Raw genomic sequence first — 18818 nt, 5'->3', positions numbered from 1 at the left:
TCATACACTTCATACATGATGCATAAATTCCATTCAAACACAGGATTCTGTCTGGTCAGTGTCAACTTCTTCCTCTTAATCCTAATGGCATGTTCAGGGCTGAGTGAGGCAGGAAGAAGTTAGTTACTTCTGATAAGGGAGCAATAAATTCTTTCTCTCTGAAAGACTTAGGTGTCCTGTGGCTGCGATGTCGGTGCGAGTCCTCTTTTAAAAAAGGTATCTTACACAGCATAGTTTCTATTTTAACATTATGTTATAATCTAAAACTATATTTAACACACTACTTAAGAAAATTAATACAGCATAACATTCTAACATAAGACATATACTATTCATTTTAATATTTGGGAAAATCCAATAATAAAATACACATTTTCCACACTTGTGAGTTCTGTTTTGATTTTGAGTTTGTTGTTGTTGTATTTTGTTTGGTTGGTTTGGATTTGGTGGTTTTGGCAGGTTTGGGGTTTTCTTGGGGGCTTTTATGTTTTTGGGGGGTTTTGTTGTTTGTTTGTTTTGGTTGGGGTTTTTTTTGTTGTTGTTTTGGGGGGTTTTTGGGTGGTTTTGTTTTGTTTTTTTTTTTGGGGTTTTTTTTTTTTTTTTTTTGGGGGGTTTTTGGGTGGTTTTGTTTTGGTTTTTTTTGGTGTTTTTTTTTTTTTTTGTTTGTTTGTTTGGTTTGGTTTTTTGGGGGTTTTGTGTGTGTGTGGGCGGGGGAGACACCCTGGATATTTTTATTGACGTGGCAAACAGACCCATTCCCTTGTGTGCCCCGCGCCGCTCCATCTCCGTCTGCCCGTGCTCCCGGCAGCGTCAGCGCGGGCAGCCAGGAGCCCAAGGCAACAGGTCCGCTCCGGGGCTGGAGCAAGGCAGCGAGCGCCGGGACTCTGGGAAGAGTGAAAACTCTTCTCTTTTCCTTGTGATTCGCGGGGGGTTGGTTTGTTTGTTTGTTTGTTTCCGTGAGGTGCGGCCGGCTGCGAGCGCGGAACGCCGGGGCCGCGGGCGCCGTTTCCAGCCGAGCCGGGCCGGGCACGGCAGCGGCCCCCGGCGCGGCGGGGCACGATGGCGAAGGTGCTGGCGGCCCTCAGGAACCACTGGAAGAAATCCACGTTCGGAGCCTGCCTGCTGGGCTGGGGCGGACACTGGCTCTATGGCAAGCACTGGTAATGCCGGCTGGGGCCGGGCCGGGCCGGAACGGGCGGGGAGGCGGGAGGGAGAGATGGAGGAAGGGGGAGCGCCTGAAATGGGGTCGCCTCTCGGGGGCCCGGCAGCCGGGGGATGGATCTCCCTCATGCCTCAGCAGCTGGGGGCGTGGGAGGCTCAGTGCCTGCTCTGCCTTCCCACGCCGGCCGTGTTGTAGGGCTGGGACGGCTTCAGGCGGGAGGTTTGAACAGAGGCGATGTCTGGCTGGCATGGGCAGTGCTGGGGCCTCTTGGAGAGGAGAAGGTTTTCTGACTCCTACCTTCAACAAGAATGTGGTGAGCCACGCGTGTGCCTTCAGCTTGCTTGCTTTGAGCCTGCTTTATAAGGGTGACTGGAAGCAGGGCTGCAGGGTGTGCTGAGGGGGCTCATCCCAGCGTGGCGGCCCCGTGCCTGGGGCCTTTCCCGCCTCCTGTTTGCTGCGGCCGGAGCCCCTGTCTCTTCCCGAGACCTGGCACCGCAGCTGTGTGCTGTCCAGTCTCTTCCCGAGACCTGGCACCGCAGCTGTGTGCTGTCCAGTCTCTTCCCGAGGCCGGGCACCGCAGCTGTGTGCTGTCCCTGCCCCATGCGGGCTTTGCTGCTGTCGCCCACCCAGCTGGGAAGAAGCCTGGCAGCTGCTCCTCCCGTAAGTTATACCTGGTGGTGTCATTGCCACTGCTTACCTGTGGAGTAAATGTCCCTTACAGCAAGTAAAATCGTCATTTGTGTTTCTAAAGAAGCTGAGTTCATCTTTTAATCCTTCTCCTTCAGGATTGTGGGTAATGCATTTTGCTGAAAAGCAGGTGTAGCCAAATTATTTTTAAAAGGTGTTACTTTTGGTTCTGCTGCTTATTGACACTGTCTTAATGATTTTTAATTGTTTACTCAGGTTTTTAACAATGCTCTTTTCTGCTTACGTTGCAACCCTGCCAAAGCCTCGGTGGAAAAGTTAGGAAAATAAATCTGTTTATGTTGTTTTTATACTCTCTTCACATCCTTTTACCTGGGGACTTTGGCATTAAATCAACCTTTGTTTTGCATGGTACATCTGCTTTAATTGCTTGCTTCTTACCTGAAGCATTGAGGCTCAGTGTCCCCTTTGTTGTGTCAGGGAGTTGTTGTGCCCGTGTGCTGTTGGCTTCAGATGTACACTCTTTTCTTGTGTGGGAGCAGTGAAATTGTGTTTGGATCACAGAGAGTGTGGAGTGTGCCACAGGTGATGTAGTGGGGAATAAGGAGGAAAATCTGAAAGGCAGACAACCAAAAAGGGAATCTCTGGTATCTAAATTTTGGTGTGTGGAGGTTGTTAGCCCCAAGTGTGTAGGCATGGTGCTTTAACCCAGATGATGTACTGGGGGCAGAAAATTTTACATATGCCATTCTCCAATCTCCCTATGGTCTGTAAAGGAAAATGCAGCATTTCCTTAAGAGGAAATGCAAGAAAAGAAGTCCTGTGATGACAGACAGCTCAGTGAGGCTTTGATGCAGGCCATAGCTACTGCTTTCAGAGTTTCAAACACTGTTTGTAAACACTGACAACTGTTCAGCGGTTCCTGGGCCATTCCCTACAGAGCGTTGTTTTATCCAGGTTAGAGAAAAACAAGGAACAAGAGCCTGATGACAAAAGTGTAAAGAAGAGTTCAAAAGTGGTCTCAACAGCCCGTTGTGATATTCTGTGAACGGTGAGGACCTTACCTTGTGGTAGGTGGACACCAGGGAGTAGGCCAGGATGCTTCTCTGCAGCTTGTGGGGATGGCTTTTGGTGTGGTTTTGTACATTCCCTGTTCCCAGTTTCTGTGGCTATGTCCCAGTTGTGCTGGGGATCAGGGAGGTGCCTTTTGCCCCATGAAAAGATGGCCACAGACAGCTCTGGGAGAGGTTAATGAAGGACCTGTAGGGGCTGGGTTGGCCCTGAGGCTTGTTGTTATCCACATCAGAGGCTCGATTGCTATGCATGAGCCATACCTGACTAGACTGATACTTGCCCTTTGGGAACACATTTAAAGTGCAGTGAGGTCTTGTGCTTTGGTTTCTGGCATCACAAGTTCCTGATGAAGGGCCTTGCTTTGGCTCAGATTGGCCTCTGACTTCCTGGAAGTAGCTGAGATGTTGGTCGTTTATTTGCAGCCGAAGAAAATTTTTGTTTGCCATCCTGCATCCCTCTTTCCATCCTTGTGGGTTTTCTAAAATACTTATCTTGCAAGGAGAAGGTGATTTGCTTTTTTGACTTCTCAAGGTTCTTTCTTCTTTTGGATGCAGCAGCCATGATGCCTGCATTAAGTGGAGCTATTGTAAATAACAATCTGTCCTGCAGATAAATGGCAGCTCTTCTGTAGTCAGTCTCTCCAAGCTCACAGAAGAGCTCTGAAGTACTTCCTGAAGACTTTGGAGGACGCTGTATGGACAAGAAGAATGTTACCTTTTCCAGGCTCATTCCCAGTGCCTCTTCCCTGCCTGGAAATGGACATGGGAGTCCCCCTTGCACACCCTGAAGAGTGTGCTATGGAGCCTGGTGCGGGTGCCCTTGTGCTCCCTAGGGTGTAAAGGGAAGAGGGGCACTGGAGTGTGATGGATCATCATTGAGTTGGTCTAAAGGTTGTGGATGGCAATAACTGTAAAGGTTGAGGAGCTGCTTAGTCCTGGTACTTTCTTCCTGCAGCATTTCTTTTCTGGATCAGTGTATGAGCCTTTCAGTTCATGAGGTGTTTGTTCAAATACTGACTGATGTAAAAGTAAGGAGTTTTGGACGAGCAGGAAGAATTAAAGTAGGAAGCCTTGTGCTTTTTCCCCTTCTGCCATGAGTTATTCAGCCCTTCTGAGCATGTGATAGTGCAGAAGGTACCTCTTCACAGGGCTGTCAGTCAGGAGGTGGCAAAGGTTTTTCATGTATCAAATGATAGGAGTTATGTCTGATTTAACTACTGTTCACTAGAACCCCATTGCCGTTCTTGCAAAACCATTATGCATCTTAAAATTCCTTTTGTTCTCATAAAATAATACGCTTTAAAGATCCACTGTCTTGCATTTAGGATAGCAAATACTCAGTGTTAAGTCTCAAATAACTCAGTGTTGCTACATGTGAGGTTGTCTGGATTGCATGAATTTATATATTAGGCTCATTTTATTCTGTAGCATATCATGTTGTAGGTACAAGGAACACTTTATTTAATATCCTAGATCAAAGCTTGCAGGGTATGCAGATTGTCAGCTATCTGCTCATACACAGTAACATACTTCTACTTAACACACACGTGAGGGTGATCACAAATAAAGATTGTTCTTTACCATTTGATTGTTCTAAAATTTTCGTCAAGTTTGGAATCCCTTCTCAACTTTATGTCCTGGGTCACCTTTCCTGAACTGAGCTGCAGCTGTTCTTTGTATCCCCAGGGGGTGCAGTGAGTTACCAGCTCTGTCAAATCAGCAGAAATGAAGTCTCCAGCATGATGAACATCAGCTGAACTGATTGTCAGATTTGACCAGACTGTTGCAGTGATCATCACCATGTCAGGATGGAGACCCTAGATATTTCTACTGAGGCAGTGGACTCATCACATACTTAGTTTTACTCTGTATATGTTAAAGTATTGACATTCTCAGTAGAAAGTGCTGGCAAAGCACCTGAGCCTTTGACTGCCTGCCAGTAATCCTGAGTGGTGCTGTTATCTACAATTTGAATGTTAGTCTCTGTGTGTTTGCCAGCTGATAACTCACTTTGTCACCTTTCTGCATATACTTCCTGAGTAGCTCACTTTATTTCATTCAAACTTTGTCAAAAAAACAGAGTATAAATTCTGAGTCTTAGGTAAAGCTGATGAAACCTAAGATTTGTCTTTCATGCCCTTCCAAGGCCAAGATGGAAGTAAATTCTAATACCCAGTAAAGAGGATTCTGTGCTCTTGCTGTATTAGAAGCAGCCAAAAAAGCTCTCTGCTAAGATAAAATCTTTTTCAGGAGTTCTGATACAGCTCCTGAGGGCTGATCTGTGTGCACAGCTTTGCTCAAGTTTCTCCTCACAAAACTGTTTGAAGGTACAGGCACAAAACTTTAAAGTTTTTAGACTTCTTCATATTTGAGTATATTTAATAGTCTTAGATTTAATGCTGATAACCCATTTTGGAATGAGATCCTGAGCTTCTTTTTACATTTGTAGTGTGATCACTTTTAGAGGAGTTGCTTTGGTTGGATCTAAGACAGACCCTTGCTGCAGCTGAGAGCCTCAGACAGCTTCAGTTCAACTTCGTTGTAGTCTCCTTGTTGCATTCATTGCTTTCCTGAGTGACTTTGATCATGGGAGCTGTCCTTCCACCTTGGCTTCTGCTGGCGCTTGGGCACAGAACTCAGCCTCATCTTGAGGAGCATCCATATTAAATTGTGTGGATCTTGTGCTTATGTGTGAGAGTGTTAATGCCCTATTCCAGCTGAAAACGTTCAGGACAGGAGCACTGGCCAGCTGTCCTGCCCTAGGGGTGTTGCAGAGAAATCAGAGCAGCCCTGTCCAGGCAGGTCATATGGATGTTGTCTTCTCAGAGCCTTGTGTGCTGGCAGCCTGGCACATCAGGGGAGTGGGGAGTTCTGCCCAGTCCCTCTTGAGTCCCTTCTGTGTTGGTTCCATCCTTTGGTGTGGGCCTGCTCTGGTCTCCACAGAGTCTGTGCTGCTGTGGCTGCTGGCCTTGAGGCTGTGCTGGGAATGTTCTCTGTGGGTTCAGCCTAGGACAGACTCTTTCTTCCATACCCTGCTGCCACTGTTTGTTCTTCTCCGTTTCCCAATTTTTTACTGCTTAAGCAAGTTGGCCCAGCTGTGAGCTATGTGATGCTTAATTCCCACAGCAGGAAGGCAGCCCTGAGTTTGCCAGCAGATGCAACACTGCTTGTCTGTTGGCTTTAAGGCCGAATGGTGTAGATAAGGCCTTAGGGGAAACATGAAGTAAAAATTGATTTTTAGTTTGCTGTGGATATGGTGCAAGTCAGAAGAAATCTCTTTGTATTCTTTAAGGCAGTGGAGCAATTTCCCTCCGCCTCTACCTGCTCTTGTTTGAGGATTGTTGAAAAAGCTTTGTTGCTCCCTAATAGTAAACAATAAAATACCCCAAAAAAATCAACAAAATCTTATGTTTGTTACTAAAGTCTCATCTTTTCTGGGAGCTGGTGAGCAGTCATATTTCAAGATTAAATACATACTGAGGCAGAAGACTTTAAGAAGTTACCTTTTAGCTGGTTTTCACTTTTTTTCTAGCTCTATTTAGTGATTGTTATGACCTGCAGAGGACTTGCAGGGCTAATTGGGGTAGTTTAGGTGAGCCATGTGAGGTGAGTAAATGCAACAGCTGGATGAAGGAGGTGGACTGCTGTTCTTACAAATGCATCCCTGTGAGTGCACCTGTACTGTTTTTTGTGGAATTTGAATGTAAATGTTGACATAATACTTTAAGGAAATGAAAAAATTCCTATTACCTGGCATCTTTAAACCAAATCTGGGACATCCTTGACAAACTCAGATGACTTTGAAATGTCCCAGTTGCATTAAGTGGAAGTCCTATGAGTGTGGCTGGGATGATATGGAATTCTGGGTGCTGTGCTGCTGGAGAAGTGAGACAAATCACCTGGAAATTGCTGGATGGTGAATGATTCTTCTAGTCTCAGAATCTAAACATTTCCTTTGACACTAAAATGGTAAGTGTTAAAATAGGCTTCTTCTGTCTCTTTAAGTGCTTCAATGCAGGAGAAAATCAGCATAAATGTTGACATCTAAACTGTCAAGCTTAATTTTTATGGGTAAAAATCACTGAGGTGAATCCTTGACAGTTGTTTTGAGGATCTTTGAGGTTGAGAAAGAGAGCACAGTATTTTCAGCTTGTATTTGGGAAATGTTGCTGGACTTCATTTTAAAGACAATTAACACTGCAGCATAAAGCTGGGGGCACCAGGAAAACAGCCTGGCTGACAGTGTGACAGAGCTTGACTTCTGAACAAAATAGCATCAATGTCAAGTAAGCAGATAACGTGGGTTTGGCTGGGATTTGTTCAGAAGGTTAGGACAGCAATTCTCAAAGACATCCACTGTGCAGCTATCATTTGATAGTGAGGGCTCCTTGATATCCCATAATATTTCAGCTTTATGTATTGAAATCACAATTATTTTCTATTTGCTTTGGCCACACGTAGTCACAGAGGGAGGTGAAAATGTCCCTGTGTGAGGGCTCATGCCCTCAGTGGCACAGTGTGGGCTCAGCCTGTCACGCTGTCTTGATTGAGCTGGAATTAGCTGTGACACTGCTGTTGCACAGCCTGGAACACCAGCCTGTGCAGAGTTATTTTAACTGGTGCATTTCCATCATGTCAGTGCAATCAAACCCAAGGCTGTTGCTCCTCTAAGTGATATTGCAGGTGCTTAATACAACTTATCTACTCCTTTGGTTTTAAGGAGCAAATATGACAGCATACCTCTGAGGAATTCTTTTGCAGACATTCCTGTTACTTGTTAACCTGATGAGGTATTATTCACATATTTTCTTTTTCCATGCTTGAACTCTTCCTTTGTCTTTTCATTATTGCCAGGCATAAATCTGGCTTTTATAGTGTAGTTATTTTCGCAGAACCCAATTTTATATCTCACCTGAAGTCACCCTACTTCTCGTTTCATGGCACTGCAGCATCTCTTGGTGATGCCAAAAAGAGCAGCTTATATAATTCCAGTGACAGATAAACAGTGAAAACAAATTACCACTGTAAACCAATGGAATTAGATAGATGGCAGTTGGGTTTGGCCTTACCTTGCCTTCTTTTCTGCCATTTCCATGGCAGGGTTTGGCCTGACGAGCCACACTTTGGGGCAGAAGTGTGCTGTTCTCCTAGCCACCTGTTTTTGTCTGGTTGGCCTTTAATCCTTTTGATTGGTACAGTGTTTGTTTTGGTATGCTGACTGTAAGTAGGGTTTTTTTGTGTGTGATAGTTTGAGACAAAAATACATGGTCTTGCCAGGTGTTAGGCAGAGACAAGCTGGAGGATGGAGCGTATTGGTATCTGGAGGACAGGCAAGACTCTGGGCACAGCAGAACAGTACTTGCCATTTTGTCTGTAAGGGGAAATAGGGCATTTTGGGGGCTGGGGAAGGAATAGACTTTCATTCCTCAGTAGCTGTGTCTCCAGTGCTTGCTGTCTGTATACCCTTGCCAGTGACAAGTCAGAAATGTATTTCTGAACAGACCATCTGTGACATATCTAACACTGAGCATCTCTCTTTTGTTTTTACCCTTCACTTAATGAGATGAATTTTTTTCACCTTTCTGAGTTACTGCTTTGGGCCATGCTCAGACTTGGGTGAGTGGGAAGTGCTGCATTAAAGTGTGTTTGGCTTGCAGACTGATGGAGAGTTCACAGTTGTAAGGCACAAAGACTTAAGTCCTCTTTAGAACCCTTCTACACTGCCATAGTGGTAAGTACCTTTAGTGTAAACACCAGGCAGCAAGAACATTGGAAAAACCCAAACCTGAGCTCTGGAGTGCAGTTATGTAGCAATTTAATAAATAAATCACAGTTATGCAGTGTGCCAGAGCTTCCATAATCTCAGCACACTTGCCATCCTGGTCTTTGTTTTCTGCTTTTCTTTTCTGTAGAAAGAATGCTTGTGTGCACATGCAGGAAAAAAAGAATGCATGTGTGCATCAGTGGGGGTGTTTTATCCTTAAAATGTTTTGGGTTTTTTTCTGTTCCAGTGTTGTCAAAGTGTGTGTAAAAAGGGTATGCACCTACATTTTAAAAATGAGCAAATTGTTTTAAACTTACACAACATAATGTCCCCTCTCTTTTCTGTCTTACCTCATAGTGATAACCTGCTACGAAGAGCTGCATGCCAAGAAGCCCAGGTAATACTGTTTAAAGTAATAAAATTAGATTAAAATCTGCCTCTTATCTTGGTTATGCAGGGCTCCTGAGATTTTCCCAATGGGCCATTCGTGCGTGCCAAGCCTTCTAATGATGCCATCATCTGTGTTCTTTCCCTTGATGCCCGGGGGAGGATGGGGGTACTGCCCCCTGCGTGTCCTGGCTGCTGCTGCAGGGGGAGCAGCCTTATCCTTGATCTCAATCACTGCTGGAGCTCCCCAGACCTCCATTGCTGCACATGAAATTGCTCTGTGCCTGTAAACTTCTAACAGGAAGATGATTTGTGGATAAGAGTGAAATCCCAGCCCCACCAGGAGGGGTGTGTGCTGGACAGAAGCAGCACAAAGCACTTTGTGTCAGTGCTCAGCTGCAGAGACCCTGCTCTTGTCTGTGTGACCCTGAGTGACTTTATCAGGGATGCAGCTGTGATGACTGACTGACTCTGCTCTTTGGGGACCCATCTCCTAGAAACTTAATGGGGACAGCCTAGTTGCTGATCAGTGACAAGAAGGCCTCTGTTCAGGGGGCACAGTTACTCTCAGGGTGCTGACTGTTGCATTTCTTAGTTTGTGGCCTGCATGGGCAAACAGCAGTCAACAAACTCCCATACTGCAATATTCCAACAAAGAAATCTTGTCCTTAATAAGCAGTCTTTTGGAGGTGTAAGTGCTGCTGCCCATGGATGACATCACTTCTGTAGGATTTTAAGAGTTTTTACCTCCCACAAATAAAGTTTATTCTAAACCTGCTTCTTCATGATAGATCTTTGACATTTTGCAGGGTGTAACACTGCTCCCAGCATTGCTACGTACTGGGGCCTGAGTAGAATGGTGAAAATAGTTTTTCTCAATAAGGAAGTGTTGTGCACCTGAATTATCCCAATTTTAGCCTATCTGCTGTTGAAAGATTTTCACAGCAACTTGTCTTGTACAATGGATCTTCATGCCAGAATAGATGTAAGGGAACTCACTGCTCATGAAAAAACAAGGAAATCTTTCCTTGAAATACTGCTTTCATAAACCATACTAGTACTTTCAGAGTCTTTATGTTTTCAGTATTCATTTTTACTACATAATAACAAAGTGATAGAAGTTTTTTATATCACAAGAAATAGCCATTAATACCTCAGTATTTGAAGCATGCTGACCAAATCAAAGCAATTCTTTAAAAGGAGCTGATGAAGTGGTTTGTGTGTATTGTCAAAAAGGTATAAGTGCTAAGGAAAAGACTGGTACCAGCAGATAGTTCAGTTGTGGAAGTCCTGAATTTCCCATTTCTTAAATCCAGTTATTAAGTGACAGGTTCTATTCCATTATGGCTTATTCTTACAAATGAAAATACAAAAGCACTGTCAATAAAGCTTCCTGCAATTTTAGCAGTTAAAGCCTGAGAAAATGTCCTGCAGAAGACTCCTGCATTAGAAAGGAATGAACCAGAAAGCCTAGTAATCAATTCTTGCTGTAATTTCCTTTCTCACTGACTCGTCATTGCCAAATAGTGCTTGAAAACACACAGCAGTACTGCATTAAGGCATTAAGTGTCTGGCGTGTTCTTCAGAATAACAACAATCTAAAATTGTTTGAAAAATGCTACTTGCTTTTATAGTGCTGTATATAAGTATCAGGAAAAAAAATAGAGACAAACTCACCAAAGAAAAAGTTTAGTTTGAATTAAGTGTGTGTGAAGTTCTTACCATTTTTAAATTGGATTTTTAGGTTTTTATGCCTGTTACATTATCAAATTGATGAGGGAGGTGCCTTCCTGGGAGAGAATCCATGACAGCAGTATTTCATGCAAAGGTTCTGCTATATGTGTCTGAATTTAAATACCAGTTTATGATGACAGCCTTGGTGTGGCAAATGATTATGGAAAGATTCTGTAATAAAGAACCCATTTATCATATTTTTAACATTTTACACCTCTGTCTCTGGGATAAGTCAGTGTCAGCTGACTCGGTCTTCCTTGGCAGATCAGTCTTGCTGATTGACCTTGTTGCTGAACTCTGGGCACGTGTAAAGAGGTGCTGTTTAGCTGGCAAACAATTCACTCAAGGATAGTTTTCTGTAAAAGAATGTAGTTTCTTTGCTGATATTCATAAAAGACTATAAAAGCTTTGTATAAAGCAATTTTCAAAGTTGTAGAATAGTGGTTGTCATTTTAGAAGTCCAGAAATACAATACCTGGAAGTGTGCATGTGACCAGAAAGTTAAAAAGGTACTGGCTTACCTAAATTATACATATATATATATATAAATAACCATTTTTATGGTATGACTGTAAGTTGTCTTTACTTATGTTCTGCTCTGAAAGACTTCTAGAATATTGCTTTTGTCTTGCTAAACCTTCATAATTTGTGAGAGTCCACATTCTATTCTCCAGACTGGAAACAATTCCAGCATGCTTGCTGGAATTTTTTTGTGTCCCTCTTCTGTTAAACAAAAAAAAATATACTAACAGTGTGCACCTATATATATATATATATATGTATATATTAATAACCATTTTTATGGTATGACTATAAGTTGTCTTTACTTATGTTGTGCTCTGAAAGACTTCTAGAATATTGCATTTTTTTTTTTATTTCCTGTCTTACAAATCAGCATTTGCTTTAGAAATGCCCCTGTATGTAACATAAATGTCTAAGTATAAGAAGTCCAGAAATACAATACCTGGAAGTGTGCATGTGACCAGAAAGTTAAAAAGGTACTGGCTTACCTAAATTATACATATATATATATATAAATAACCATTTTTATGGTATGACTGTAAGTTGTCTTTACTTATGTTCTGCTCTGAAAGACTTCTAGAATATTGCTTTTTTTTTTTATTTCCTGTCTTACAAATCAGCATTTGCTTTAGAAATGCCCCTGTATGTAACATAAACGTTACATAACGAAGCAATTATGTCATTACTAATCTTTATGAGCCTTGTTGGGTTGTTTAGAGCCTTGCTAGATTGTTTGGAGCATGCAAATACATCATATTGTGCCCCCTAAGCAAATAATTAGTTGTTTGTAACAGCTGTAACATGCTAGAGAGCCCCTATTCCCCAATTCCAGTATAATAAGTTGGTCTGTTTTCCAGCTGATCTTTGAGTAAAGCTTAAGAGCTATTGATTTGTTTCACTTTCTTTGAAGATTTCTCTCAGCACTTTTCTCATGCTTTTTCTTTCCTGAAGAAGAAATTTGGATGTTTTAAGCAGCACAGCCAGCTGTATCCTTCTTTAAATTGAGGTTTCCTGAGCAAAGTTTGCAAGTGGAATTACTAATAAGTTTAAATACCTAACAGCCACTAAAATGTACTGTTCTTTTTGTACGGTATCACCTCCTTCAATATAGAAATTCCTGCTAGCAGGTTGACTTCCAAGGGAAGGGGTCAAAAAAGGCAGGAACAGTTGACTGGGCCATGTTCAGCACAGTAGTCTTTGGTTCCTACCAAGACTTTGGGGCTTCTGGATGGTATTGTATGTCTTGTGTTCAAATCCAGTTGGATTTGGTGTGTTAGTCAGGCTGCCTTTAAGTGACCTTCTAGAAGCTTACAGAGCAGGATGTAACGTGTGGAAGTTTTGTATTTCCTGGCCTGTTCTGAACAACTTTGGAAGTAGGTCCAAAGTGCAAGAGGCTTTGTGGAGAAACTCTCAAAGAATTTAAAATTGAGACACTTTTTCAGAATTGGATTAAAAGTTGAAGAAGAATTTAATGATTTTTATAGAGAGAGATTAGTTTAAAAAAAGTAAAAGGAACAGTGGACTTGCTTATAGGTCAAGGCAGATTCTCTTATAATTATCTTTCCTAAGATAATACTAAAATAAGTAGAAGAGATAGAGGAATTAAGTTCAGAAGTTGAAAAGAATGCAGAAAGAAGGTGGCAGGCAGGTGTATCAGGATTACATAAGGAAAGAAAATCCAGTAACCTTGGAGTCAAGGAGAGCTCCCTGGATTTCTGCCCATTACAGAAAACCAGAGGTTGACAAAAACGAAATGGTGGTGGAATTGTAAAAATGAACTAAAGAGTACTTATGACAGTGATGGGAGCTGCTGCTAAGAATGCAGGCCTTTGAATAAGAGACCTGTACAATGGCTGAAGATGGAAGTCATTTGAATGTCATGAGGCTGGAAAGCCCCTTGACATTTGTAGAGATGCATTATTGTGAACTGTTTTAACAGTGTGCTTAAAAGATAAACTGAGCCCTGCTCTTTTTCTCTTACTTAGGCTTTTGGCAACCAGCTGATGCCTGCCACTATGCCATTGAAGAAAGCAACAGTCTTCCTCAACCCAGCAGCTTGCAAAGGGTAAAATTCCCCCTTCCTAGCACTCTCATTTGAGGCACTCTTTCTGCATTTTTGCTCTGCTGTCCACTATAAAAGCTAGCCAAATTTTTGAGCTCATTTTTGCCTCCCTCTGATGCCAAGCTGGTGCTATGTAACTATGCCAAACTTTATTTCACCAAAAATATTGGGATGAGAAATAGAATTAGTTTCTTGAGGTGGAAGAATGATTTCTAAACATATTTTCCTTCCATTTTTTTCTTTAATCCTGTATTTTGCCTTTGTCATTCCTTCATATGTAGAATTCTTTTGTATTCCGTCCAAACTTTTGCATGTGATATATTTCCATCCTCAAAAACTATAGAAGTAAGAGATGACCTTGATTGCTTCAAGACTTGAAGTTGGCAAGAAGTGATCTTACTTCTGTGGGAACCTGCCCTTGAAAGGGATGTGCCCACAAACTGAGAGGCTAAATATGGACTTGGAGCAAGACTCCTGGAAGAGGTCGGCAGCTATTTATGCATCCTCATTAGCAGAAAAACCATAATGTTGGATGTGATGTGTGTCTGTTTCTGCTGATCAAATAAGCTTTGGAATAGTTGCATTTTGTGAAGGGGCAGGGAGTTTGTTACTACCAGTATGAGGGGAATATTGTAGCTGACATGAAAGTCCTTGGACTCACATGCTTTTGTGTGCCTGGAAAATGCATGGAATTAACCAAGTCTCATGTTTCAACTTGTAAACAATTTATAGTTAATTATATAATTTTTGATATATATTTTGTTATTTGATATAATTTAATGATATATATTGTGTTATGCAATGACATGCACAAAAATATAAGTCCTACAACAAAAAAAGGTCAGAATTTTGCTTCTAACCTTATTTAATAATATGTAGTAATAAATAATTGGGATTTTAAAAATACTTCTTAAAGCCTACATGGGCCTTCCTTATGGTCCTAAAGGCTAGTGCTTCGTAAGTCATTCATTTTCTAATAAATTTCTTTCTGGAGATCTTAATTTGTTTTAATGGTTTTTTTAAATTATTTTTGGCAAAAGTTAGATAGCATCTTGTGCACTTATTGAAGCTGCAACGAAACCCTGACATCTGAGATATGAGACTAGAAACCTAATGCATTTCAACCACGTGAAATCTCATCTTTCCTGACTGTCAGGTTGAGTGACTGATTGTGGAGATTGAATGCTTGGTTTTAAGTGGATTTCTTCTTGCTATTCATTTGTTTCTTTCCTTTTTAATATTTTTTTTTTCAGCCACAGGCGTCATTAAACAGTTTTTACTCTGTTATTTCTAGCAAAGCTGGGAACCTTTTTGAAAAGAATGCTGCACCAATCTTGCACTTGTCTGGTTTGGATGTAACTGTGGTTAAGGTAAGAACTGATAGGTCCTGTTACTGTAGAAATATTTACTCTCTTCTTTCTGCTCTTGAAGAATTGAAATTCAAATCTGTATGCATTTGAAATTCTCAGTTGTCCTGTAGATGTCTTATAGAAAGAAATAAATACTGAGATATTAGGCCGATACGTAATCTTTTTAATTCACAGTTGGTTTTCAAACAGTGTAGTGAGATTTTAATTTTCAGCTAAGGCAGTACATGTGCCTGTTTGTCTGTCTAAAGCAGCCCTTCTGTAATTCATGTTTGAGAAAAAACTCTCTAAATATTTGAGTTCTGGCTAGTGGTGCGTGCCCATCGCTGTTGAATTTGTCATTTCTGCCTGAACTTGAAGAATTGAAAAGTGAGGAATTTTGACATGGAGTTGAACCATTCAGATTAATTAAAAATAACCTTTTATCTTTACACTGAAATTATTTCTGTGTCTCTCCAAATAATTCAACATTCCCACCATGAAAGCAGAACATTGAGCTCCAAATGGTGTGAATTAACAACAGGTTTCCTTTGGAAAGAGAAGCACAAGGAAACATTGAAGGAATTCTGATCTTTCTGCAGGTTTTTTGAGGCTGTAATATGTGGATTGCTTAATAGTCAGTGTGTCTTAACAGCAAAGAATTCTGATGTGCATCTTTCTGTCTTGGAATCTTTTCCACAAGGTTTAGTATTAAAATGCTATTTTTATTAATCCCTTTCTCTGATCATTAAATATACCTAGTGGCACCCTAAGAGAAGAAATCATTTTGCAAGACTTAAAACTGATGCTTGGTAGTGTTAGACCCGACAAGTTGCCAAAACAGGGCTGGGCCAGGAAGTGAGATGGCTCTGTAAAAGACATGAATTTTATAGAAAAAAGTTTTAATGGCAGTGGCCTTTTGTGTAGTTGATGCTGTCTTTCAGGAGATGCACTTGAGCACTTTGGCTGTTAAAGATAGTGGGGGTTTTTCTGCAAGTGATTGGCTTCTGGATTTGTTTCAATGTAATATTAACTGGAAATTAGATGGTTGCTGTGATATTCTAGATCTGTTGAATAAGATTTGCTCTGATATTTCATTTAACTTCTGTGTGTGTGTTTACTTGCACATATTATATTATGCATCAAACTGGTCTTATAAGTTGAAAAAACCTCTGAATGTAAGTAATATACAGTACTGTGTGCCTTTATAAAAATAACTATAAACCAGATAGATAGATGATTCTTTTTTCTATGAAAGAGATATACTAAAAATAGTCATTTCAGTGCTCATATTTGGATCTCTTTTTCTTCAGACTGATTATGAGGGACAAGCAAAAAAGCTTCTGGAATTAATGGAAAACACGGATCTGATCATTATTGCAGGAGGAGATGGCACAGTCCAAGAGGTACTGCAGGGGCCTGGTTTCTTGAAATTCATAGTTAGGCCAAGGGCAAGAAGATTGAGTCTGTGCAATGTAGCAGCATCATAACAGCAGTTCCTAGAGATCTGTCCAGTTTATTATCTGTGTTTTCAGTAAATGTTCTAATATTCTGGGGACAGAACACTGTGCTTGTTGGTATTAGTGTTAAGACATGATGGGAGTGGGAGCAAAAAGATTGTGTGACATAGCTGTCTTCCAGGACTTCATTCTAGAATGAGCCAACTCTTTGGAGGGACATGATTCTGACTTTTTCTTTCTGTGTGATGTGGTTGTAGTGGTTTGGTTTTCAAAGTTCCTTCCTTTCTATAAACTCCCCAAGAGGAATTAATATTTCGCTTAGTGGGAATCAGATAATTTAAAAATTACGTGGGAATGATAACAAAGCGTGGAACGTATTTAATAAATGCCTATTGTCAAGATGATTAATGACAGAAGCAGAACTGGAGGATACTGTCTTTTTTCAAGACTGTATTTTATTCAAGCAGTTCCTGATTTCTAACTGCATAAGACAATGGCTAAATGGATGTAATGACCTTAGGAGAAAGAGATCAGAATACATCTGTAGGTTCATTCTGGCCTTTTGTTAATTGCACTGACCAGTGCTGGTTTTGCATTATGCAGAGCATCATTCAGTGTTAAAACATTTACACTGGCATTGGTTGTGGTACCAGCATGTACTCAGGCACACTCATAAACCTGCTGTTTCCAACATGTTTGCAGGCTGAACATTCCTCCTTTCCCATGTAAACAACTGTAGCACCTTCCATAAAAGAGTATCTGCTCCTTAAATCTTCTCAAAGATTAAACATGGTTAAGAATGTCATAGGTTCTTACTGTAACTTTAAACAGAGCATTTCCCATGTTTTTCAGGTCATAACTGGACTTCTCCGTAGAGCAGATGAGGTGAGAAGGTGTCATTTTAAATTTTTTTTTTATTTCTTGGAGTGTCTTGTGCATCCACTCTGATCTCTTGGCCTCAGCTGTCTCCAGCAAATACTTTGCTTACTACTCTGGAGCCAGCTTTCTGTGCCACAGTCCAGCTGGGCTACTGTCCTGCAATGCTGCCTGCTGTTCTTGGTTCCCTTTCTGAGGGAGTGCAGTGACTCCCAAGCCGTGGCTTTGGGAAGTTTCCAGCGTCAGAGCAGGGATTGTGGAGAAACCAAATGCTCAATTTTCTAAGACCCATGGACCAGCTGTGTATGCCACTTTGTTTGGCAGAAGCATTGGGCAAAAATACATTTTTTGGTTGTATTTGTACAGGCTTGAAACTGAATTCAGTTATGGTCACTCTCCTACTGCTTTGGGATTGCTTTGCTGTTTCTTCAAGCAGCGCATACCTACCTATGCAGATGGCTGCACTAAGCAAATTTTAACCTCTCAAGGTGGATCACTCTGAAGCGAAATGAGATAGATTTTTCTTTTTAAAGTGGGAGGACACTGTTATTGAAGAAAGGAGGGAATCATTGTTCCCAAAACCTTCTCGCAGGAGCTGGCAAAACCTCTATTAAATGATCCAGACAAGATTATGATGATACCCTTGGCAGCTAGAATTGTATCTGTTTAGGCATTTGCTTTGTCTGAATGTGACGAGGGGGAGTTGCAACCAAGTCAGTATTTTTAAAGGAAGGCTAGTTATATAAATTCTGATACATCATTGTTTTAAATCTAATGTTATTATAGTTGGATCCTGAGACTTTTATAATCTGATGATAATGGAAGCAAAGTTTAGAGGCTTTACTGGCTAATTTATCTTTATTTTTTTGGCTTCTTCTCTCGATGTGGCTTGGATCATTTTGCAGTAGTGTGGGGAATTCTGCATCCAGCACAATTGTGGGTGGAATACTGCATTGTAGTATTGCCACTGTGTCACTTCATGTCTTTGGCCAAGGAGTTCTTGTCCTTCATGTCTCTCTGTCCTAGGAGTAGAGATCTGCCCTCGAGCTCCCTCTTTCTGTGCCCTGCTTCCCTTTTCTCCGGGGGGTGTCACACCACTGTTGCCTGCATAAGAGCCTGTGCAAGGTATTCCAGAAGCCCTGTTTGCAGCAGCCAGGGGAGCAGAGCTTCACTGCAGGAGCTGCAAACTGCAGCTGCACACTGCAAAGCAGTGCTGAAGAAAATGAGAGCAGAGTTTTTGAGAGTGTTAGCACTCACAGGTGACACAGACACAGCAGTGAGAGGGAAATTCCCGTGTGGCTGTGGATTGGCTGTGTCCTGGTGCTACTGGCAGCATCCCCCAGGAGGGGCGTGGTGCTCTGGGGTATGGGGTAGTTTACTGTGGTTTGCTGACACACTTCAAAAAGCAAGGTTTGAGATGAGGTACAGGGTAGTAACTTGCTCCTTCAACAAGCGCTTTTGCTGAACAGCTGTACAGAAAAATAATATGGTCAGTGACTTCCAAAAATTAGACCTTCTGCTGCTTCATTATTTGGATGGCAGAGGAATCAATTAATTTCTTTTTCTTAAGTGAGAAAATCTCTTTGCCATGAAAAGTTACTCTGTCAAAGGGGGATTTCTGCAGTGGTAAATGGGATTCAGAGCCTGTGATGCCACCATCAGTATTAAGGAAGATGGCAGATTGCTGACAGAATCCATGCATTAGTTGGGATGTGGCTGCCAAAATGGATGTAACAATGCTCTTAATGATTACAGAGAGCTCCTTTGTACCCGGTTGGCAGTGATGG

The 18818-nt window shown here is 41.6% G+C and overlaps 1 protein-coding gene across 1 annotated transcript in view; it reads left to right on the top strand.

Moving 5' to 3' along the window:
- The first annotated feature begins 845 nt into the window (after positions 1-845).
- AGK (acylglycerol kinase) overlaps positions 846-18818 on the top strand; it is a 36449-nt gene continuing 18476 nt past the window's right edge. Inside the window, exons 1-6 of the mRNA XM_039708039.1 lie at positions 846-1160; positions 9002-9041; positions 13273-13352; positions 14644-14719; positions 16009-16101; positions 17008-17040. Coding sequence (XP_039563973.1) covers positions 1060-1160; positions 9002-9041; positions 13273-13352; positions 14644-14719; positions 16009-16101; positions 17008-17040 — 423 coding nt within the window. The 5' untranslated portion in view covers positions 846-1059. The remainder of the gene's footprint in view (positions 1161-9001; positions 9042-13272; positions 13353-14643; positions 14720-16008; positions 16102-17007; positions 17041-18818) is intronic.

The sequence above is a fragment of the Passer montanus genome, unplaced genomic scaffold, assembly GCF_014805655.1.
Source record: "Passer montanus isolate IOZ18808 unplaced genomic scaffold, ASM1480565v1 scaffold20, whole genome shotgun sequence".
NCBI lineage: Eukaryota > Metazoa > Chordata > Aves > Passeriformes > Passeridae > Passer > Passer montanus.
The sequence above is the reverse complement of the archived record's forward strand: the minus strand, read 5'-3'. Positions and strand labels throughout refer to the sequence as shown.